General features: G+C 42.4%; 1 protein-coding gene across 6 annotated transcripts in view; it reads right to left on the bottom strand.

Moving 5' to 3' along the window:
* The window catches only part of ERC1 (ELKS/RAB6-interacting/CAST family member 1), a 296,094-nt gene that overhangs the window by 130,512 nt on the left and 147,356 nt on the right, over nucleotides 1-18,226 (bottom strand). For all 6 annotated transcript variants that reach the window (XM_015422884.1, XM_015422885.1, XM_015422886.1 and 3 more), the window contains one exon: nucleotides 14,406-14,537. In XM_015422884.1, the coding sequence (XP_015278370.1) occupies nucleotides 14,406-14,537 (132 nt within the window). The remainder of the gene's footprint in view (nucleotides 1-14,405; nucleotides 14,538-18,226) is intronic.

Raw genomic sequence — 18,226 nt, 5'->3', positions numbered from 1 at the left:
TTCTTAGCAGGCTTCACCGCCTTGGCCCCCTTCTGCGTCGCCACTGAGGAGTCCGACTTCCTGGCCTTCTTAGCAGGGGTGGATGCTGCGGAAGGAACGTTCGGTACCTTAGGTTTCGGTTTCGACCTCTTGGTATCGGACACGGACTTAACCTTCGATGTCGACGGCTTCGATGTCGATGCGTCGGCAGCGGAAGACATGACGACGGAGGAAATAACCGGCGGGTCAGCCATCGGTTGAAGCGCCTTCTCCAAAAGAAAAACTCTCAAACGTGCCGCTCTGTTTTTCCGAGTTTGGTTGGAAAACTGCGCACAATGTTCACAGGAGTCTGGCTTGTGGGTCTCCCCAAGACAGAAGATACAGTACTTATGGCCGTCTGGAGGAGCCAATTTACTTCCACAAGTACGACAACGGTTGAAAAATCCCCACTTTTTTTACCTCTTTGTCTTCTTCTTCTCCATAGACTGAGGAGAAAAAGCCAGCGACAAGGAGGGTGGGGGGGGCAGCGGCCCGAAGGCCTGACGTAAATTTACCTCAGACGACGAAAAACAAAAAGTCTCCTTTTTTTTTGGTCAAAACATAGAAAGAAAAAGAAACTAAAGAAAAACTGAGGCGAAAAACGAGAGCTAATCACTAAAAAGTGATCCAACAGCAGCGATCCGGCCAGACCTCTCGAAGAAAGGTCTGCTCAGCGCGGCGGAAAGGAAAGAACTAGCGGGATGTCCGTGCCTGCCGTTCTGGGCATGCTCACTGGGGCTCCTGAGCATGCTCAGTTGGGACAGGCACGAAAATCCTTGTAAGAGAGCTTGCTAGGCACCGGCAGATCCAGCGCAGGCGCACTAGATCCCATTGGTGTGAAGCACAGAGACCACGAAGAAGATCATTGGGTTCTATGCTCTGAACGAAAAGCCTCATGCACTGAGGGAAAGGCTCAGTTGAGCACAGTGACAGCACAGAATCCAAAACTCAGGAAAAACAGAAAAACGAATACATGCTTTTTTTTCAGGCAAAAACAGAAAGCCAAAGACATAAAATCCTATTAGAAGCACAAGTTTTAGTAAGTATGTTAGATGGAAGAGCATCTCTGTGGGATGCCTCACAGACTGACAATTATGTTTTTTAAAAGCTCAAGTATACCACACCTTGTTTCAGTTTTACACAGCTGTGATTTGATGGTTACTCAGCAAAACTAATCATAAGAAGTGGGAAACTATAGCTCCAAACAACTTAGAAGCATGTCCAAGCATGCCTGAACAATTTGAGTTACATCACCATGGGGACTGACAGCCATTTGTTTATCTATGGATCCTAAAGGAGACAGCTGGGCATAGGTGGTACATATGACAATGCATGAAGAACTGGTGTAATCTTAGCAGACATGAGAAGCTTGTCTGATTTAAAGGGGATGACAACTCAGGGACTGCAAAACTGGTAGAGCACCATGCTTTATTATTTGCTTTAAGTGCATAGAGAAGTTACACATTAATTGCTTTCCATGTGAGTTGGCCACATGGACAGCAATTATACCAGGAATCATACTAAGCAAACCCCGTCGTCGTCGTCGTCGTCGTCGTCGTCGTCGTCAGGAATCATACTAAGCAAACCCAGTCTTCTTCTTCTTCTTCTTCTTCTTCTTCTTCTTTTTTAAATAAAAGTAACTACTTTAAGTAGGAAGGAGAATATTTGACTTCGGCAAGGTTTCTCAATTAGTCCCATACAACATCCTTGAAGGAAAGCTGGAGATAAGTAGACTACAAAGAACTACAAAGACTGGTATTTAATCTAGTGGAAAATAGCAGGAGTCACTTTCTTGGTTCAATGCCTTATCCATATCTTGTATGGAGGAGTGGAAAATACATTTTTCAAATTCAGATGATACAAAATACAGAGAAATTACAGAGACTTAAAATTATCTCAAACTGAAAATAGAGATAGTCCTAAAATGAAAATAGATTGGAGAAAAGTATTATTCACTAGAAAAATATTTACATGCATAAGTATAGGATAGATACGGGGGAAATAACTGGATCGGCAGCAAACATCTGGCCAAAGATTTAGGAATCACAGTGTGTAAGAAAATGAACACAAGTCCAATACTCAGTGTTCTAAGACAAATGCCACTTTAGGTATATTAACAGGAGTAGATTCAAGTTTCTAGGAAGCTGGATTTTATTCCTCTGAAGTAGTACTAATTAGCTAAAGAAAGATGCTGACAAATTGGGATGGGATTCAGTACTACAAGAATTATAGAAGAGATTTAAGATGTAAATCTTATGAGAAATGACTAGGGAACAGTATGCTTTGCCTACAGTTTGGTGTAGTGGTTAAGTGTGCGGACTCTAATCTGGGAGAACCGGGTTTGATACCCCACTCCTCCACTTGCACCTGCTGATGTGACTTTGGGTCAGTCACAAGCTCTGGCACAGCTGTCCTTGAAAAAGAGCAGTTTGTGTTAGAGGTCTCTCAGCCCCACCCACCCCACAGGGTGTCTGTTGTGGGGAGGGGAAGGGAAAGGAGTTTGTAAACCGCTCTGAGACTCCAAGTGAAGGGCGGGGTATAAATCCAATCTCTTCTTCTTCTTCTACAGAAGCCACTGGGCTTATAGCAGTCTGTAAAAAATTGAACAGATATGTAAAAGTTGGAGAAACAATTCTGAGAACTGAACAAGAAGAAACTGTAACTCTGCATGGAAGCCCAGCATAGGATAATCAGATTAACTCTGATTATAACAGTGTTTTAGCAATTAAATAAATCTATCTAGGGATGGCTGTTGAATCTTCTATCTGGCAGGATTTTCCAAGAACAAGCTGGAGCAGCAGATATCCAGAAGAGGATCCCAGTATATGATCCACTGGGCTTCTTCAAGGCCCATGACTACATGTATTAAGTTCAGGACAATCAAGCCATTTAATAAAAGTGTCTTATGGACGCAGAGAAAAATGCTATGATACTTCTATTCATTAGATGACATGAACAAACAAGGCTTGTCTAAGTCATGATCTTAGTGTGCCTCTAACTGTGGCCCTCCTTCAATATGAATGAGTCAAAAACTTCTGAGCCTGATATTAAGCCATCATTCAATAATTCTTATGAAAAATCTTGACATGTATACCCTAAGTACTCCCCCTAAGTGTTGCCACTCAAACACTTGGTTCTCAGAAGCAGAAGATACTTTAAAAATCAATCATACTCAGGAGCTACTTTATTACTGAATGGATATTTTGGGGGTTCCATAAATTACTGCAGATTTTTTTTTCTTGGAGTGTTTTCCAAGAATGGAAAGATAGCATTTGAATGCCAAACAGCTGTTTGTGATGAGAATGAACATGGCTTTTTTGCTGTGCTTTTAACAGGGGGAGGAGTATGTGAGCATGGCAAAGGGGAGCCGTGTTTGTACCTATCACGGAGAAATAAATCGCTGTTGTAACGTCTGAATGAGGCCAAAGTTTTGAGACTCGTTTGGACGCATAATGTACACGTTTAGGCTGAGCTCAAATATGCAGTCTAATTGTCCAAGTTACACATTACAGTGGAAAAACACATTGTGAGAAGTGCCAAGTATGGCCAGATGGTTTATTTAAAATCACAAGCTAATAAAAACCTTTACACAGATTAACAAAAAATGAATTATAATTTCACTGCAAATCCTGTTTTTCTAAGAAAGTGTTAAGATGTTTTAGATGCTGTCAAATATTACAGCCAATACATTTCTCAACTGCTTCCAGCCAATACATTTTTCAACAGCTTTCATCCTATGCTAAAGAGTATCCACCCAGCTATTCTGAAACCTTAGACTGAAAGACTGCACAAACAGTCTTAGGTAGCACACTGATGAAGAATGATTCTGGGGTTATTAAATATTGGTCTCTCATCGTCTTTTAACACATTTTTAAATTAAAAAAACTGCTTTCTTTAATAACAGGGCTGCTGATAACATTCTGATTTTGACTATGAACACGTGTAAATACAAAATGCTTGTATGTGTGACATATTAAGGTTGGCAAGACCAGAATTTGTGAAGAATCAGCTAGAGATAGGTTAAACAAAGAAAAAATGTAGCTGCTCCTTATTTACTGTAAAACTGGTTGTGGAGAAAGGTAGATCACTTTGAACACCGAAATTTCATCAGGCATTGTTCGCAAGCCCATCTTTGTGGCCACGAAAAACCTACATCCTTCCTACCAGATTAACACAGAGTCTTCTACCTCCTTCCAGTCACTGCTGAAGGGCTATATTCTAACCTGTATTCAACCATACATTCCAAAGACTCCAAGGCACAATGCCCTTGGTTTACTGAAGAGTTTGGTATGATGAAATGGTTGGGCAGACTGCTACAGAGCAAGTGGAATATGACCAAACATGGGTGAGAGCACGTTATTGTGCCTGCTCTGTGGCCATGATGGTAGCAAAATGAGATTACTTCTCTGCAACCACTGAGTCTTTGCAATGCCATGCAGCAGAGTCTTTCTGGCTCTAATTTCAGGCCTTGGAAGATGCTGACCTGGAAAATATACAGGCCAGCTGTGACTCTTGTGCAATGCATGTTGAGGATATAATTGCTCATATCAGCTGCAATTTAGATGAAACAGGTTTGGTTCAATCTCAGGACGCAGGAAGTGGTGGGTGCTACAAGCATGGACGGCTTCAAAAGGGAATTAGATAAGCATATGGAGCAGAGGTCCATCAGTGGCTATTAGCCACAAGGTATAGCTAGGGGCTCTGGGGACGCTACCGGAGTGCAGTATGATTATAATTCTATGGATAAATTTCAGTTTGTGAACCCTAATGAAGTGGACAAACTACTTAGAAGTGCGTGGCCCACCACATCTAGGCTCAACTGTTGCCCCTCATGGCCGACAGTACTGTGCCGGATTAGGTTAATAGATCGAATCTGGGAGGTAATAAATGTCTCGCCGCAGGGGGGTATAGCTCCAACTAACTTGAAACAAGCAATTATGAGACCCCTCCTGAAGCAGACATTCTTGGATCTGAATGACCTAAATAACTACTTCCTGGTGGTCAACATTCCACTCTTGGGTACGGTGCTTGAGCAAGTGGTGGCTATGTACCTTTAGATCCGGGTTGTGAAACATATGGCCAGTCCAGGGCTCTTATTCGGCCCACGAGCAACTGGTGCTAGGGAGGGACAGCAGGAGGCTGTTCAGGGAGGGGAGTGGGCAAGCAGGTGCACAGTGAGGTGTGTGTGGTCAAAACTGTCAAGAAATAGAAAGGAAATTGCTGGGGGGCAGGACTATGAGGCTGAGATAAAATACTGTGTGGGGAATGGCAGCAGAGGTGGAGACAGAGGCATGATGTTTTTCCCCCCTCCCACCTCCTCCAACTGCAGCTCAGTGAGGACTGGCAAAGCCACTACATGCAGGGATGGAGATGAGGGGCTGGCACTGCCACTGTTGCACCAAACAGTGACCGCAAGGGGGTCTGGAGAGGGCAGTCATGCAGAGCAATCATTTGTCAACAGAGGGATAGGGCCAGTGGGGGAGAGAGGAGGACGGCCAATATGTGTGTGTGTGTGTGTGTGTGTGTGTGTGTGTGTGTGTGAGATGTGTGTGTGCGCATGAGAGACGGAGATAGAGAGAGAGAGAGAGAGAGAGAGAGAGAGAGAGAGAGAGAGATTGGATTTATACCCCGCCCTTCACTACCCTAAGGTGTCTCAGAGCGGCTTACAAACTCCTTTCCCTTCCCCTCCCCACAACAGACACCCTGTGAGGTGGGTGGGGCTGAGAGAACTCTGACACAAACTGCTCTTTTTCAAGGACAGCTGTGCCAGAGCTTGCGACTGACCCAAGGTCACATCAGCAGGTGCAAGTGGAGGAGTGGGGAATCAAACCCGGTTCTCCCAGATTAGAGTCCGCACACTTAACCACTACACCAAACTGGCTGGGAGGTAACTGGGCCATCCTGTGCATGCTGCTCTGAGGGGAAAGACGTCCTGGCCCCAGAAGTGAGTGGAGGAGCAAAAGAAAAAAGGGTGCCACTGTCAGAACATCAGAACAGCTGCAGAACTGGGAGGCACAGTGAGTGTCAGGGAGGATGGGAGACGGGGATCTCCCTCCTCCCCCACGCCTGTTCTCAGCCCATGAAGGAAAGGGCATCACAGGAGGACAAAAAACACCCCTTGAAGGTTTCAGAAACAGCCTCGCTGTCAGGCCTTCCTCTCAGCCCCACTGCTTTTGTGGGACATGCAGGAGGAATCAGAACTGGCAGTGGAGGGGATCTGGGAGCACCAGGTTCAGACCCTCATTCTTTCTCAGCAAGGAACCTGTCATCTGGGTTACCCAGGGCCGGTCGCTCAGCCTAAACCACATCACAGTGTTGTTGTTGGTGGGGATGGGACAGTGGAAGGGTAAGTCCAGTGTACCTCCTTGAGATCCTCAGAGATAGGACAGGGGAAAAGAGGAAACAAAGAGCAAGAGATGGTTCGTAGTTGTGCTTGGCTGCTGTTGCTGGGCGTATGGGAGAAGTGTTGGAAAACTACGCTATTTACTTGCAAGGAAGGTTACTAGTCTTCTAAAAATGGTATATTAAAAAAAATTGTATGGGAATGTAAGATACCCTCCCCATTTTATGGTTTCTCTTGGGAAAAAAACCTAGTCTTGAATATGATTAAATACATTTACTGGGGCTTCTGTAGATTCCCTCCCCATTTTATGGTATCTCTTGGAAAAAAACCTAGTCTTGAATATATTTAAATACATTTATTGGGGCTCCTGTGGATTCCCCAGTAAATCAATTGCTTTTGTTTGCATTTTGAGTAAAAAATAATATTGTTAATTGGGTTTGCTTGTGTTATTTATAAATTTTATATTTCTAGTACCTGGCATTACATTTTATGGCACACATGGGCCTGGCCCGACAAAGCAACATTTATGTCAGATCCGTCACTTGTAACAAATGAGTTCGACACTTCTGCTTTAGATGGTCTTGGAGGAGAAGGATTATTTCACTCTTGACTCAACTGCTGAGAGTCTGTAGAATTCCTGAACAGGTAGTTGGAGAGGGTAATGGGATGGATGAGGGACAATAAACAAAAGCTTAATCCAGACAATACTGAGGAACTGCTGGTCAATGGAGAAGCATTTCAAGGATTATGGAGTCAGCTTGTCTTGGAGGGAGTTACACTTCCCCTGAAGTACCTGGTTTGGAGTCTCAGGTTAGGGGTGCTGTTGGATCCTGGTGTAAAGTTGGAGGCTCAGGTCTATTCTATAGCATGTGGCAGCTTTTATCAGTTTAGGCTGATACACCAGCTGTTGCTGTTTTTCAAAAAGTATGATCTCGCCACAGTAATCCACGGTCCAGTCAAATCCACATTTGATTACTGGAATGCAGTGTATGTGGAACTAACTTTTGAAAACCACCCTGAAACTTCAACTGGTCTATTATGACAGATCAAGATGGGTAGCCATGTTGGTCTTTCTGTAGCAGTAGAAAAGAGTCAGAGTCCAGCACCTTAAAGACTAACAACATTTGTGACAGGGTATGGGCTGTCGTGAGTCACTGCTCACTTCTTCAGATACGGCTAGAATGTGAGTCCATTTGTCCTATCGATGGGGAAGTGGACTGATTTCAGATGCCGAATGAAATTAGCAGGCAAATAACAATAGCAGGTGTGATTGTATCAGGTGTGATTTGCAGAAGGGCGGTAGGCTTGGAGAAATCACCACTGGTAACGAGACAGGAAACCTAGGTCTCTATTCAAGCCAGGTGGATGCATTGTCTTGAGCTTCATTAGCAGTTGCAATTCAGCAGGCCCTCTTTCTAATCTCTCTCTGAATTTCCTTTGTAAGAGAACTGCTTCTTTTAGGTCAGCAACTGAATGTCCTGCAAGGTTAAAATGTCCCCCCACTGTTTTTTGAATATTGTGGTTTCTGATATCAAACTTCCATCATTAATTCTTTGTCAAAGGGCCTGGCTTGTTTGCCCAATGTAGAAGGTGGGAGGGCGTTGCTAATATGTGATGGCATAAATCAAATCAGAGGATGAGCAGGAGTATGAAGAAGAAGAGGAAGAGTTGGATTTATACCTCTGTCCTTCACTTGGAGTCTCTGAGTGGCTTATAATGACCTTCCCTTCCTCTCCCCACAACTGATACACTGTGAGGTAGGTGAGAGCTGAGAGAATTTAGAGATGAACCTGAGATGGTATTGGCTGATGTAGCTGGGTTCACTGATGGTGTTGCTAGGACCTATAGGAGAGCAAAACTGGCACCTTGTTTTGTTACAGGCCTTGGTACCCGAGTCCATGTTACTGTTAAGTAGTTTATCATTGTAGGTGAGAAGTTGTTTTAGGTTAGCACGCTGTTTCTCAAGAGGTATGATCTAGCCACAGTAATCCACAGTCCAGTCAAATCCACATTTGATTACTAGAATGCAATGTATGTGGAATTAGCTTTTGAAAACTAACCTGAAACTTCAACTGGTCTATTACGACAGATCAAGATGGGTAGCCATGTTTGTCTTTCTGTAGCAGTAGAAACGAGTCAAGAGTCCAGCAGCAACTTAAAGACTAACAACATTTGTGGCAGGGTATGAGCTGTCTTGCTTACAATGTCGCCTCCCCCAGTGCCTGTGTGAGGGAAGTGTCACTATCCAGCATGAGTTGTAGGTCATTAATAATGCATTGAACTGGCTCGAGTTGTGAACTGTAGGTGACCACCAGTGGTGTTCTCTTGTCATTTCCTTTGTGCAAGGAAACAGCTGATGTGGAATTTCCTTGCCAGGGAATGCCCTGTAGTTGGCATAGCTCTGGGTGGACTTGCTCTAGCGCTTTAAATCCAAGCTAGTTAAAATAATACTTCTTGGCCATTTGGCTAGGAGTTTATGTCAGTAATTCAACATGGATCACTAAGGGCCAAACAACAGATCACATATATAATGTGGTAACCTGTGAGTTTCTCATGCAAACTCACATTAAAAGTACTGAAGGGTTCTGATTCGGATCAGGACAGTGGGGTAGGGAGAGGAGGGACGCCTGCTTTTCCCTGTGCTGTTTTCCCAACTGAAAAGGCTCCAGGGCCATTATATGCCTTATTGGGGAGCTGCATGCAAAAGCATTCAGTGCACATGCAGCCCCCTTGGCGGGAGAAATAATGTCCCCCATGGCCATTTCAGGTTGCCCTTCCTCTACCACACTGCAGTCTCAATCTTAAATGGACCCCAAGCCAGCAGCACTTATAAACTAAGTTCCCAGGGAAACTCCCAGTTGTCATACTGCTGCAAGACCCATGGTAATCACATGGTAGATGTAATTTGAATTTGGACCTAAGAGGCACAGGACTAAGAGAGCTTTCTGAAATGAAACATATTCTTAACCTCAAGTTCTCCTGCTACCCATGTGCATGAAAACAGCAGGACCAGCTTGGTCTGGGACACCTAAATCTATGTGGTCTAGGGCCAGTCAGAGCCCCTCTTCTGTTGAAATCATACTACAACTAGACTCTTTAGAAGAAGAGGAGACTGGATTCCCCCCCCCCAAACACACACAATGAAATAAACTTCCAAGCGTGCATGATTAAATTAGAAATAAATAACTCATATCTTATTGGATTAATGGTGATATAGGGTGGCAATAGAGTTAATGAGAATATTTAGCTGACTCCGGAGCAATGGTTGGTTGAGGAGGTTTGAAGTTTGGCATTAAAGGAGATGGTGATGTGGAAATGAATTTATGCCTTACGTAGAGTTTAACTCACAGTTAATGATTTATGGAATGAATTTGGGATTATTAGAAAATTGTTTAGCTAACCTAGTTGCTGTCAAATAATATTTCTGGTTGAAATGTCGACTTTCAATGATGTTATAATCTATAAGCTATTATGTATTTGTTTATGATTTGAAAACCCAATAAAATATATATTAAAAAAAGAAGAAGAAGAAGAGACTGGATTTATACCCCGCCCTTCACTACCCAAAGGTGTCTCTGAGTGGCTTACAAACTCCTTTCCCTTCCCCTCCCCACAACAGACACCCTGTGAGGTAGGTGGGGCTGAGAGAGCTCTGACAGCAACTGCTCTTTTTCAAGAACAGTTCTTATCAGAACCACAGCTTGCCCAAGGTTATCCAACCAGGTGCAAGTGGAGGAGTGGGGAATCAAACCCAGTTCTCCCAGATTAGAGTCCGTGCACTTAACCACTACACCGAACTGGCTTAGATAGATAAACAATGCAGGTCAAAAAAGCCTATTCACTCTGTTGGAACTAATATAGAAAAGATCACAATAAAAATTAGGCAGACACAGGTCCCTGCCACACGGGACGGCTGGAACGCGGCTAAGCAGAGCCGCACCAAACTTAACACGCCGCGGCGGATTCCCACGGATCCCCTCAGCCGCAGCGCATCGCTCCCCGGCCGCACTTGCCGCGGCCCATCCGAAAGAACCACCTAGGGAGGTGGTTCTTTTTTGCTGCGCTGTATGGGCGGGATGGGACGGATCGGAGACGGAAGCACGACGTTCCCCAGATGTTGCTGTGGGATCGCGCCCATTTGCTCCGGCCCTGATCCGTCCTTCTCCCGGCCCAAACGGCTCGTATGAACAGGACCACAGATAGGCTGTTAGAGAAACAGCAAACATTACCTAGAAGGTGTAAAGGGCTAATTATAGGAAGGCTCTTTACAAAGAGAAAGAGGAAACTTACAAAGAACCTGTATTTTAGTGATATCATTTGTCTGCCAGAAATGGGTCGGGGTGGGATGATTTGCTTAATACCGAAATTATGGTTGCCTTTTTGGGGCGGAGCACAAAAAGAAAAAATAAATTTTAAAAAAATGCAGTAATAAATAAGGCTATTTCCTCTACAACAACTAAATCTTTTCTGCTTAAAGGAGAAAGATGCCAACATAGGTATAGACTTGTGTGGAGGGGAGTATGCTACCAATGTAACCTTCAAAGTGGGATAGTATAACAACTTGTATAGCCCTTGCTCCTGTGAAAACTATGAAAGAGCTGAATTCCTTCCCTGGATGCAAATAGGAAGCCATTTTTCAAGTCTGCCTAAGTTGCCAGACCTGAAGAGGAAGACTAGCAGCTGTAGCTTGTTAAAAGAGCTGGAAAGTGAAGGAAGCCATGCAAATAACAAACAGAGCCTTGCTGGCATGGGAGAAGTGTTCCTGAGAAGGAAAAGGAGCTGTTCTGTGGTCTCTAATCCACCAGATATTTGAACCAGGCCATGGGAAAATGAAGAACTAAGCAACTGAATGTCTGGCTTTTACATGGGACTATATATTGGCACCAAATACTGTAACTAGTAAGAACTGTTTTCAATCCTTCCCGGCTTCTGGATCACTAGCTGGATGAAGCTGCCCTGTGGCTAAAGTAGCAGCTTATTTTACTCTAACACTGACATATTTATCCAAGTTATAATCACTACTCTGTCAAGAGACGGCAGCCAAACATACAGTAGATAGCCTAACTTGTGGGCAAAGTTAACTAGTCAACTAAAAGCCTACTGAAAAGCTTCACAATACCTCCAGCTGTTAATTTGCATTAGTTATGGGAACAAGACTTTGAATTTTTAGGTGCACCAATGACAAAAGTGTGTCAAAGCAACAGTATTCTAAAAGAGAGTCCCTGCTCCAACAAGTCAGCTGAACTACATACCGAATACAACTGGCAAGAATACTTTTATTTTTTATTCTAAGTATTTTATTGATGATTTTGAATAAGGGCTGTTTTTCACCTGTGGCTCAGTTCACAGGTTATTCTTCTGAGGTGGAAAGACATGGATGACATGCTTGCTCTGCTTATCTTGAATTCTGAAGGAGGGAGGGGGCTCTCCCCCACCTGCGTTCAGAGCAGTTTGTGGATACAGAAGAAGCTTCTGGGATTGGCAGGCTCTTATCTTGCTGCAGGCTTATGAGAGAAGAAAGGAGTGGGAGCTGCGGCGACAGTCTCACTTCCTCAGGGATTATGACTTAAAGGCCTAAGTGATTAATTGGCAAGACCAAATTTTGATCAGTGAGGCAAACAGCTAAGAGCACACACTTTTTGAAGGAATTTGGTTCCTGAATATTACTTGACACAGCTAACTTGAAATACTCCCAAGGCAAGCTCCAAGACTGACTAAACACACTTCCTTCTATTTGCTATCCAATTGTTGAGACAGGACTGAACTACCTTAAGTGGTGTGAGACTAATTTCAGACGGCCTTTGATGGCTTAGATTTAATGTTTGCAAGGGTTTGGAATCTGCCAGAAGTTACCCACTGACACATCAGATCACCACAGCCACAAGAAAAAGGGCAGGCAATGAAACAGGGCCGCAGAGGGTTGGTCTACTAAACGTTACAGCAGGAAAAATGGGGTGGGGGAGAGACACAAACACAAATGAGACTTCTTCATACCTTGAGCCATTTATAGCCTAAATGATTGACCTCATGCATTCTTTCGTTTAGCAGCTTCAACAGGCAATGGAAAGCAGAATGGCGGAAAGCAAGGCAAACAGAAGAAAGGGGAAGCATGCAATTAGAAGCAGAATGGTCAACTTAAGAATCTGTACATTTACAAGAAGTACAAAGCTACATATGCCTAGGGTTGATGTAACAATTTTAACACATTAAAATACTCTTCTATATTTAAAACACAGAACCAAAACTATCACCTTTATTTTAATGTTTTCACTCTGAATTCTTGAAGCACTCCTCACAAAACAAATTAAGACAACATTGAAAGGCCATATTTCCCCCAAATTGAAAAGAAAATCCCTCCATAGGGAGCAATAACTTACTGCAAACTATTATACTATACAAAGAAGAAGAAGAGATTGGATTTATACCCCGCCCTTCACTACCCAAAGGTGTCTCAGAGTGGCTTACAAACTCCTTTCCCTTCCCCTCCCCACAACAGACACCCTGTGAGGCAGGTGGGGCTGAGAGAGCTCTGACACAAACTGCTCTTTTTCAAGAACAGCTCTTATCAGAGCTACGGCTTGCCCAAGGTCATCCAGCCAGGTGCAAGTGGAGGAGTGGGGAATCAAACCCGGTTCTCTCAGATTAGAGTCCCCGCACTTAACCACTACACCAAACTAGCTCAAAGTTTTGCAAGAGAAGGCAAAGAGTTAATGAAAGGTTGCCAACAAATCTCTGAGTAAGTTGGTTCAGTACCATTTTAAGCTATATTAGATAGTATATTTACTTAGCCCTGAATAGGGCTGCCAAGTCTCGTTGAATCGCAGCGGGGGATCGTCATTCTTCACAGGAACTCTGCCGCGGGGGACAGCAACAGGCGTTGCACCGCCGTCACCAGGATGTGACGCTATGCGTCGCTCTGGCAACGGTCCTGTTGCCAGAGTGACGCGTAGCGTCACATCCTGGCGACGGCGGTGCAACGCCTGTTGCCGTCCCCCGCGGCAGAGCTCCTGTGAAGAATGACGATCCCCCGCCGCGATTCAACGAGACTTGGCAGCCCTAGCCCTGAATATACATACAAGAACATTTAAAAAGCCATTGTGGTGTAGTTGTCGGACTGTCACACTAGGATCTGGGAGACCCAGGTTTGAATCCCCATTCATGGAGGCTTACTGGGTGACCTTGGGCTGTTCACACTCCCACAGCCTAATCTACCTCACATGGTTGTTGTGTGAAGATAAAACAAAGGAGACGAGATGGATGTTGTAAGCCCTTTTGGGCTCTCATTGGGGAGAAAAGTGAGGAAAAATTATGTAAATGATATAAATACATACAAACAAATCTGTTCTTCCATAGGTAGCCTGAGAATATAGCATCCCTCCAATAATTATGGAAGTTACACTGTTGTTATACAACTAACGCTGAACTTAATTGCCTTCAGAAAACTTTAGGTGACTATCAAGGAATAATTTTCCACTGAGAATACTGCCATAAAGATCCCCACCCCATCACTAATTTTTTTAAAAAAATAATTAACAATTAGATCCATCATGTTTATCAACGGCTTTATTAACTGGGGATTCAGAGTACAATTTTTTTTTAAAAAAACACTGTTACTAATGTCTGAAAACTGCTGAAATTTTTGAAACAAGAAATCCAACAGGTACATTTCCCATGTTGCTGAAAAGGATAATTGAAGAGGTAAGCAGGTGTGGATTGTTCACCCAGAATTATTTTTAAAAATGAACAGGCTAAGGAAGAATCTGTAAGATATCTTACACAGTGCTAAGTCACACAGTTGGCTAGCTATACTCAGTCAGGAACATGTCTTTCAGGAGGGCACCATTTAGGAGGACACATTTTGACATTCAGAAGAGACCTAAAATTAGTACCTGGATCAAATGTTTGAATATGCATTAAATTTCACAAGCTGTATTAGCTCATGCCTGCCAAGGCCTTTAGGATCCTCTGATAAGGTGCTGCTTTCCACATTACATTGATACACAAAAAAATAAATACCAACACCAGTGACTGTAAGTGTGCAGACCTGTTTTTCAGCATGTGTCCTGGCTGATTCTTCTTGTGCCAGTACCATTTCCCGCTCTGCTGTTATTTGCACACTCTCTCTTAGTGCTTCTTCCAGCTCCTCAATCCGATCATCTTTTTTACGTAGATTGTCCTGGAAAATGACGGGAGATCAGATGAAGTAGCTTGGATTTAAAGCACTAGAGCAAATCCACACAGAGCCATGCCAACTGCAAGGCATTCCCCAGCGAGGAAATTCCACATCAGCTGCTTCCTTGCACAAAGGAAGAGCGAAGATGTAAAATTGAAGGAAGAGCAGAAGAAGGTGAATGCCACAGCAAAGAAGATGGTCAGCAAGAGTTAGCAAGAGATAGTAAGCAAGATATCACTGTGAGTAGATTTGTAGGTTCTTTTTTGAGATCAGTTAGCACAGCTAACAAGCTGTGCACAACAGACACATGCAGCTCCAGAGCAGGTTAGTAGACAGTTGATGTGACAGAGCAGCAAATATCTGGAAATCCTTCTCATGCACTCACACCTTGATAGGCAAAGTATACCCAAGGAAGAAGTGCAACTAGCAGCCAGTGATTTCCTCAGAGAAAAAATCAAAATGGAGAGTAACATAAAGAGCTCTCAACCGCTTTCATCAAGTGTCTTCATATTAACTTAATAACGTGGATAAGAATCTATCAGAAAGCTTGATGGAAAAAATAAAAGGCTAGAGGATCAAAAAAGTAGTACTGCAACATGCAGCTTTTTATGGTTTGGGTCATAACCAAAGTAAAGCCTCTCTTACATATTCAAGCCAGGTTTGTAAGAGAACAAAATGTTTACCCACAGATGCTTGTTTGAAATTTGAAAAAAGGACCTCAGAAGTTTAAAGTTGTACTAATCTGAAGATGCTGAAGTCAATTCATAGAAGAATGTGAACATTTCCTGCTTCAAAAGGGTAATGGGGATAGAAGAATGAAATGGTCGCAATTCCTTGCATATGATAATGAAATCACCATCTATGGAAAGCCTTAAACTTAGTTCAGACTCAAAATAAATGATGGAACAATTTCATGTACGTGTTGTCAAGATCTCTCCAGTTTGGCACTACTTTAAGTATAGCCTGTGCCATTCCCCCAGATAGTAATCAGATCTTAAAATATCAGATATGGTAGGATTCTCTGAAGTTCAAAACTAGTATTTCACATAATAACTGATAAGAATTAATAAGAATTCACACAGTAACTGGTAATAATAATAATAATAATAATAATGGAAACAGCACATTTGGTTCCTCTGGAAATCCTCTCAAAATGATGAAACATTCAGATTCTGAGGAGCTGAAACATAGGTAGTAAGAAATTCAAGAACAAGGCTCAGTTTGGCACCCTTAATTCTGTTAATTGATAAAAGTGATCATGACATCTAAGATATCCATCTTGGTGCAGCATGGCACTTTAAGTAAACTATTAATGATTCTGTCCAAGTTCCAATCAGTTCTTTCACTACTGACAAAAGAATGGCAAAAAGTCTTTTGGGTACAGATAAGAGGAGTGCAAAGACTTGGCATTAGTGTACATTAGAAAAGGGAAGAGCAGATGGTAATGGAGCCCTAACAAAGAAAAAGAGTCCAATTACTAAGGGTAACACCCTGCAAAGATTGTGGGCTGTTCCCAATAATGACCATTTTAGTATCAAGAAGACTGTACTTACTTCCTACATCTTCTGGAGCACTGCTGATTAAACCGTTTTAATGCTCTCACAGGTGCTTAGAGTTAGAATTACCCTGCCCAGTCTGCCTGAGACAGACAGTCCTGGAAAATTACAGTGTAAAGTTCTAATTGCCCCAGACATGGAAAATACTCATTAGGTTGTCTATGTTATGCCAGAATCCAGACTGTCACAATTGGAATCTTCAATGGTATCTCCAGTGCTGTATTAGAATACCTGTCTGGTTAAAGCTGATTTGAGGAAGCAAGAATGCACAGTTGTACTATGGATTCCTCTATTTGTAAATCAAGTATATGTAGTAAGTTTTGTAATTCATAAGAATTACTGGTATATGACATGATTCCATTTGCAGATTTAGAACACAAGCATTACTTACAGCATAATGTGTCAGTTAATGAGGTAAATTTGACTCATGTTTTGTAGTTTCTCTAAAGCAGTATGCCTGATTAACTCATACAATTCAATTCAGTTGTACAAGTTAACCTTGTTTAAAGTTTTACTGAAGTTTAAAAATATGAATCAAACAGATGAATGTTAGAAGCCTATGATTCAAAGTACGGAAAGGAGTAAAACAGATTGTGAAGATTTGATTCTTTTATATACACATTTATGTTACATTACATATTACAAATTTCATGAATAAATACAATTTTAAAAGATAGTCCGTATATGAATGTGATAATGCTTACAATATTGCTTAAAATGTTATTCAATTAATCTTTCAAAAAGTGACAAATATGGTCATGTGTTACCAGCAAAATATCTTTGTATACTGACACAGTTGTTAATAAAATCAGACTCTGAGCCATATTTTTCAGTTATAAGTGTGATGTTTTACTCTCCAAAGACAGGCCTTCTGGGTAAAGTCAGGAAATTAATCCCTTTTTTGTTCTGCAGTGAACCATCCCACTGGATCCATGGAGCAAGCATCTATGTCACAATTTGCAATACATTTGCCACCTTCAGGAGGCAAACAGAAAACTGTACAAGTTAGACTGATAATGCTGGAAAGCATGTGTGACAGACAGGCTAGGTTCAGCCTCTCCCTAAAAGCAGCCAATGAGAGCTGTGGAATGTTGAGAGCAGGAGACTTGAAAAACAGGAGTTGAGAAATGACAGGGGTTAGGGGCAGAGGAGGATCGCTTAAGGGCTGAGGTGAAAAGGGTTTTTCTAACTGAGGGGAACTATATAGAAGAGCTGCTTGGAACAGGCTGAAAATAGTAAATTTGTAACTAAAGGATCCTAGTTGTAGGTACAGGACCGCAGTTCAAAATTTCAATGGAAGTGAAATGTCCTTACACTTTACTTTCCTCAGTTCTTATAAATAAAAGTGTTCTTGTTTGAGTAACCCTGTGGGCTGCATGTCTAAAGGGAAGAGGCACACACACATACAATTTAATATCTTGGTCTGTGTACATATATTCTAGGATATGAATGAATGGTAGCAGCGAGTGATTGGAACGTGTTTGAGCTCCAACCACAATAGCTCTGTGTGAGTGAGGGCTGATTATTAAAGGGGGCCGGGCTACCCTGTCTGTGGATGTCTCTGTGAGTGAGAGGACCTGAGGTGTGAGATGGTCATAACTCTCTGTAGGTTTTAAAAGAGAAAAAAAGGGTGGTGCTACCTGACCTACTTATAAATCATAACCTGATGAAGGGAGGTTATAGAGGATGGTAGGCACTCTGTCTCAGTGGATAAGGGACATCACAGCATGTTATTAGCAATATAGCACATCTTATTTGACTGAGCCTGAGAAATGGTTCTGCTTATTACACCTGATTGCTTTCAGGTAAATACAATGGTGGATTTGAATAACAAGACCCTCAGGGAAAAATCACATCATTTTTAAAAAGCCTAAACATTTATTTATTTATTTAATTGGGTTTCGATCTCGCCCTCCCTGCAAACGGGCTCAGGGTGGCTTACATTTAGCGGCACTATGTGGCAAGATACATTAAACATATCAATCCAGATAAAAACAAGATAAAGCAATCATATTATTAAAATTAAAGTGCTTATAGAATTATAGATCAGATGAATTTAAGATGAGTGGGGTATGGGTATGGTGCCCCCTCCAATTGGCAGAATCTGCCAGTACAGAATGGGGGCAATAAATGTAT

The sequence above is a fragment of the Gekko japonicus genome, unplaced genomic scaffold (genome assembly GCF_001447785.1).
Source record: "Gekko japonicus isolate JY-2015 unplaced genomic scaffold, Gekko_japonicus_V1.1 scaffold34, whole genome shotgun sequence".
Lineage (NCBI taxonomy): Eukaryota > Metazoa > Chordata > Lepidosauria > Squamata > Gekkonidae > Gekko > Gekko japonicus.
This window is presented reverse-complemented; position numbering and strand designations above follow the sequence as displayed.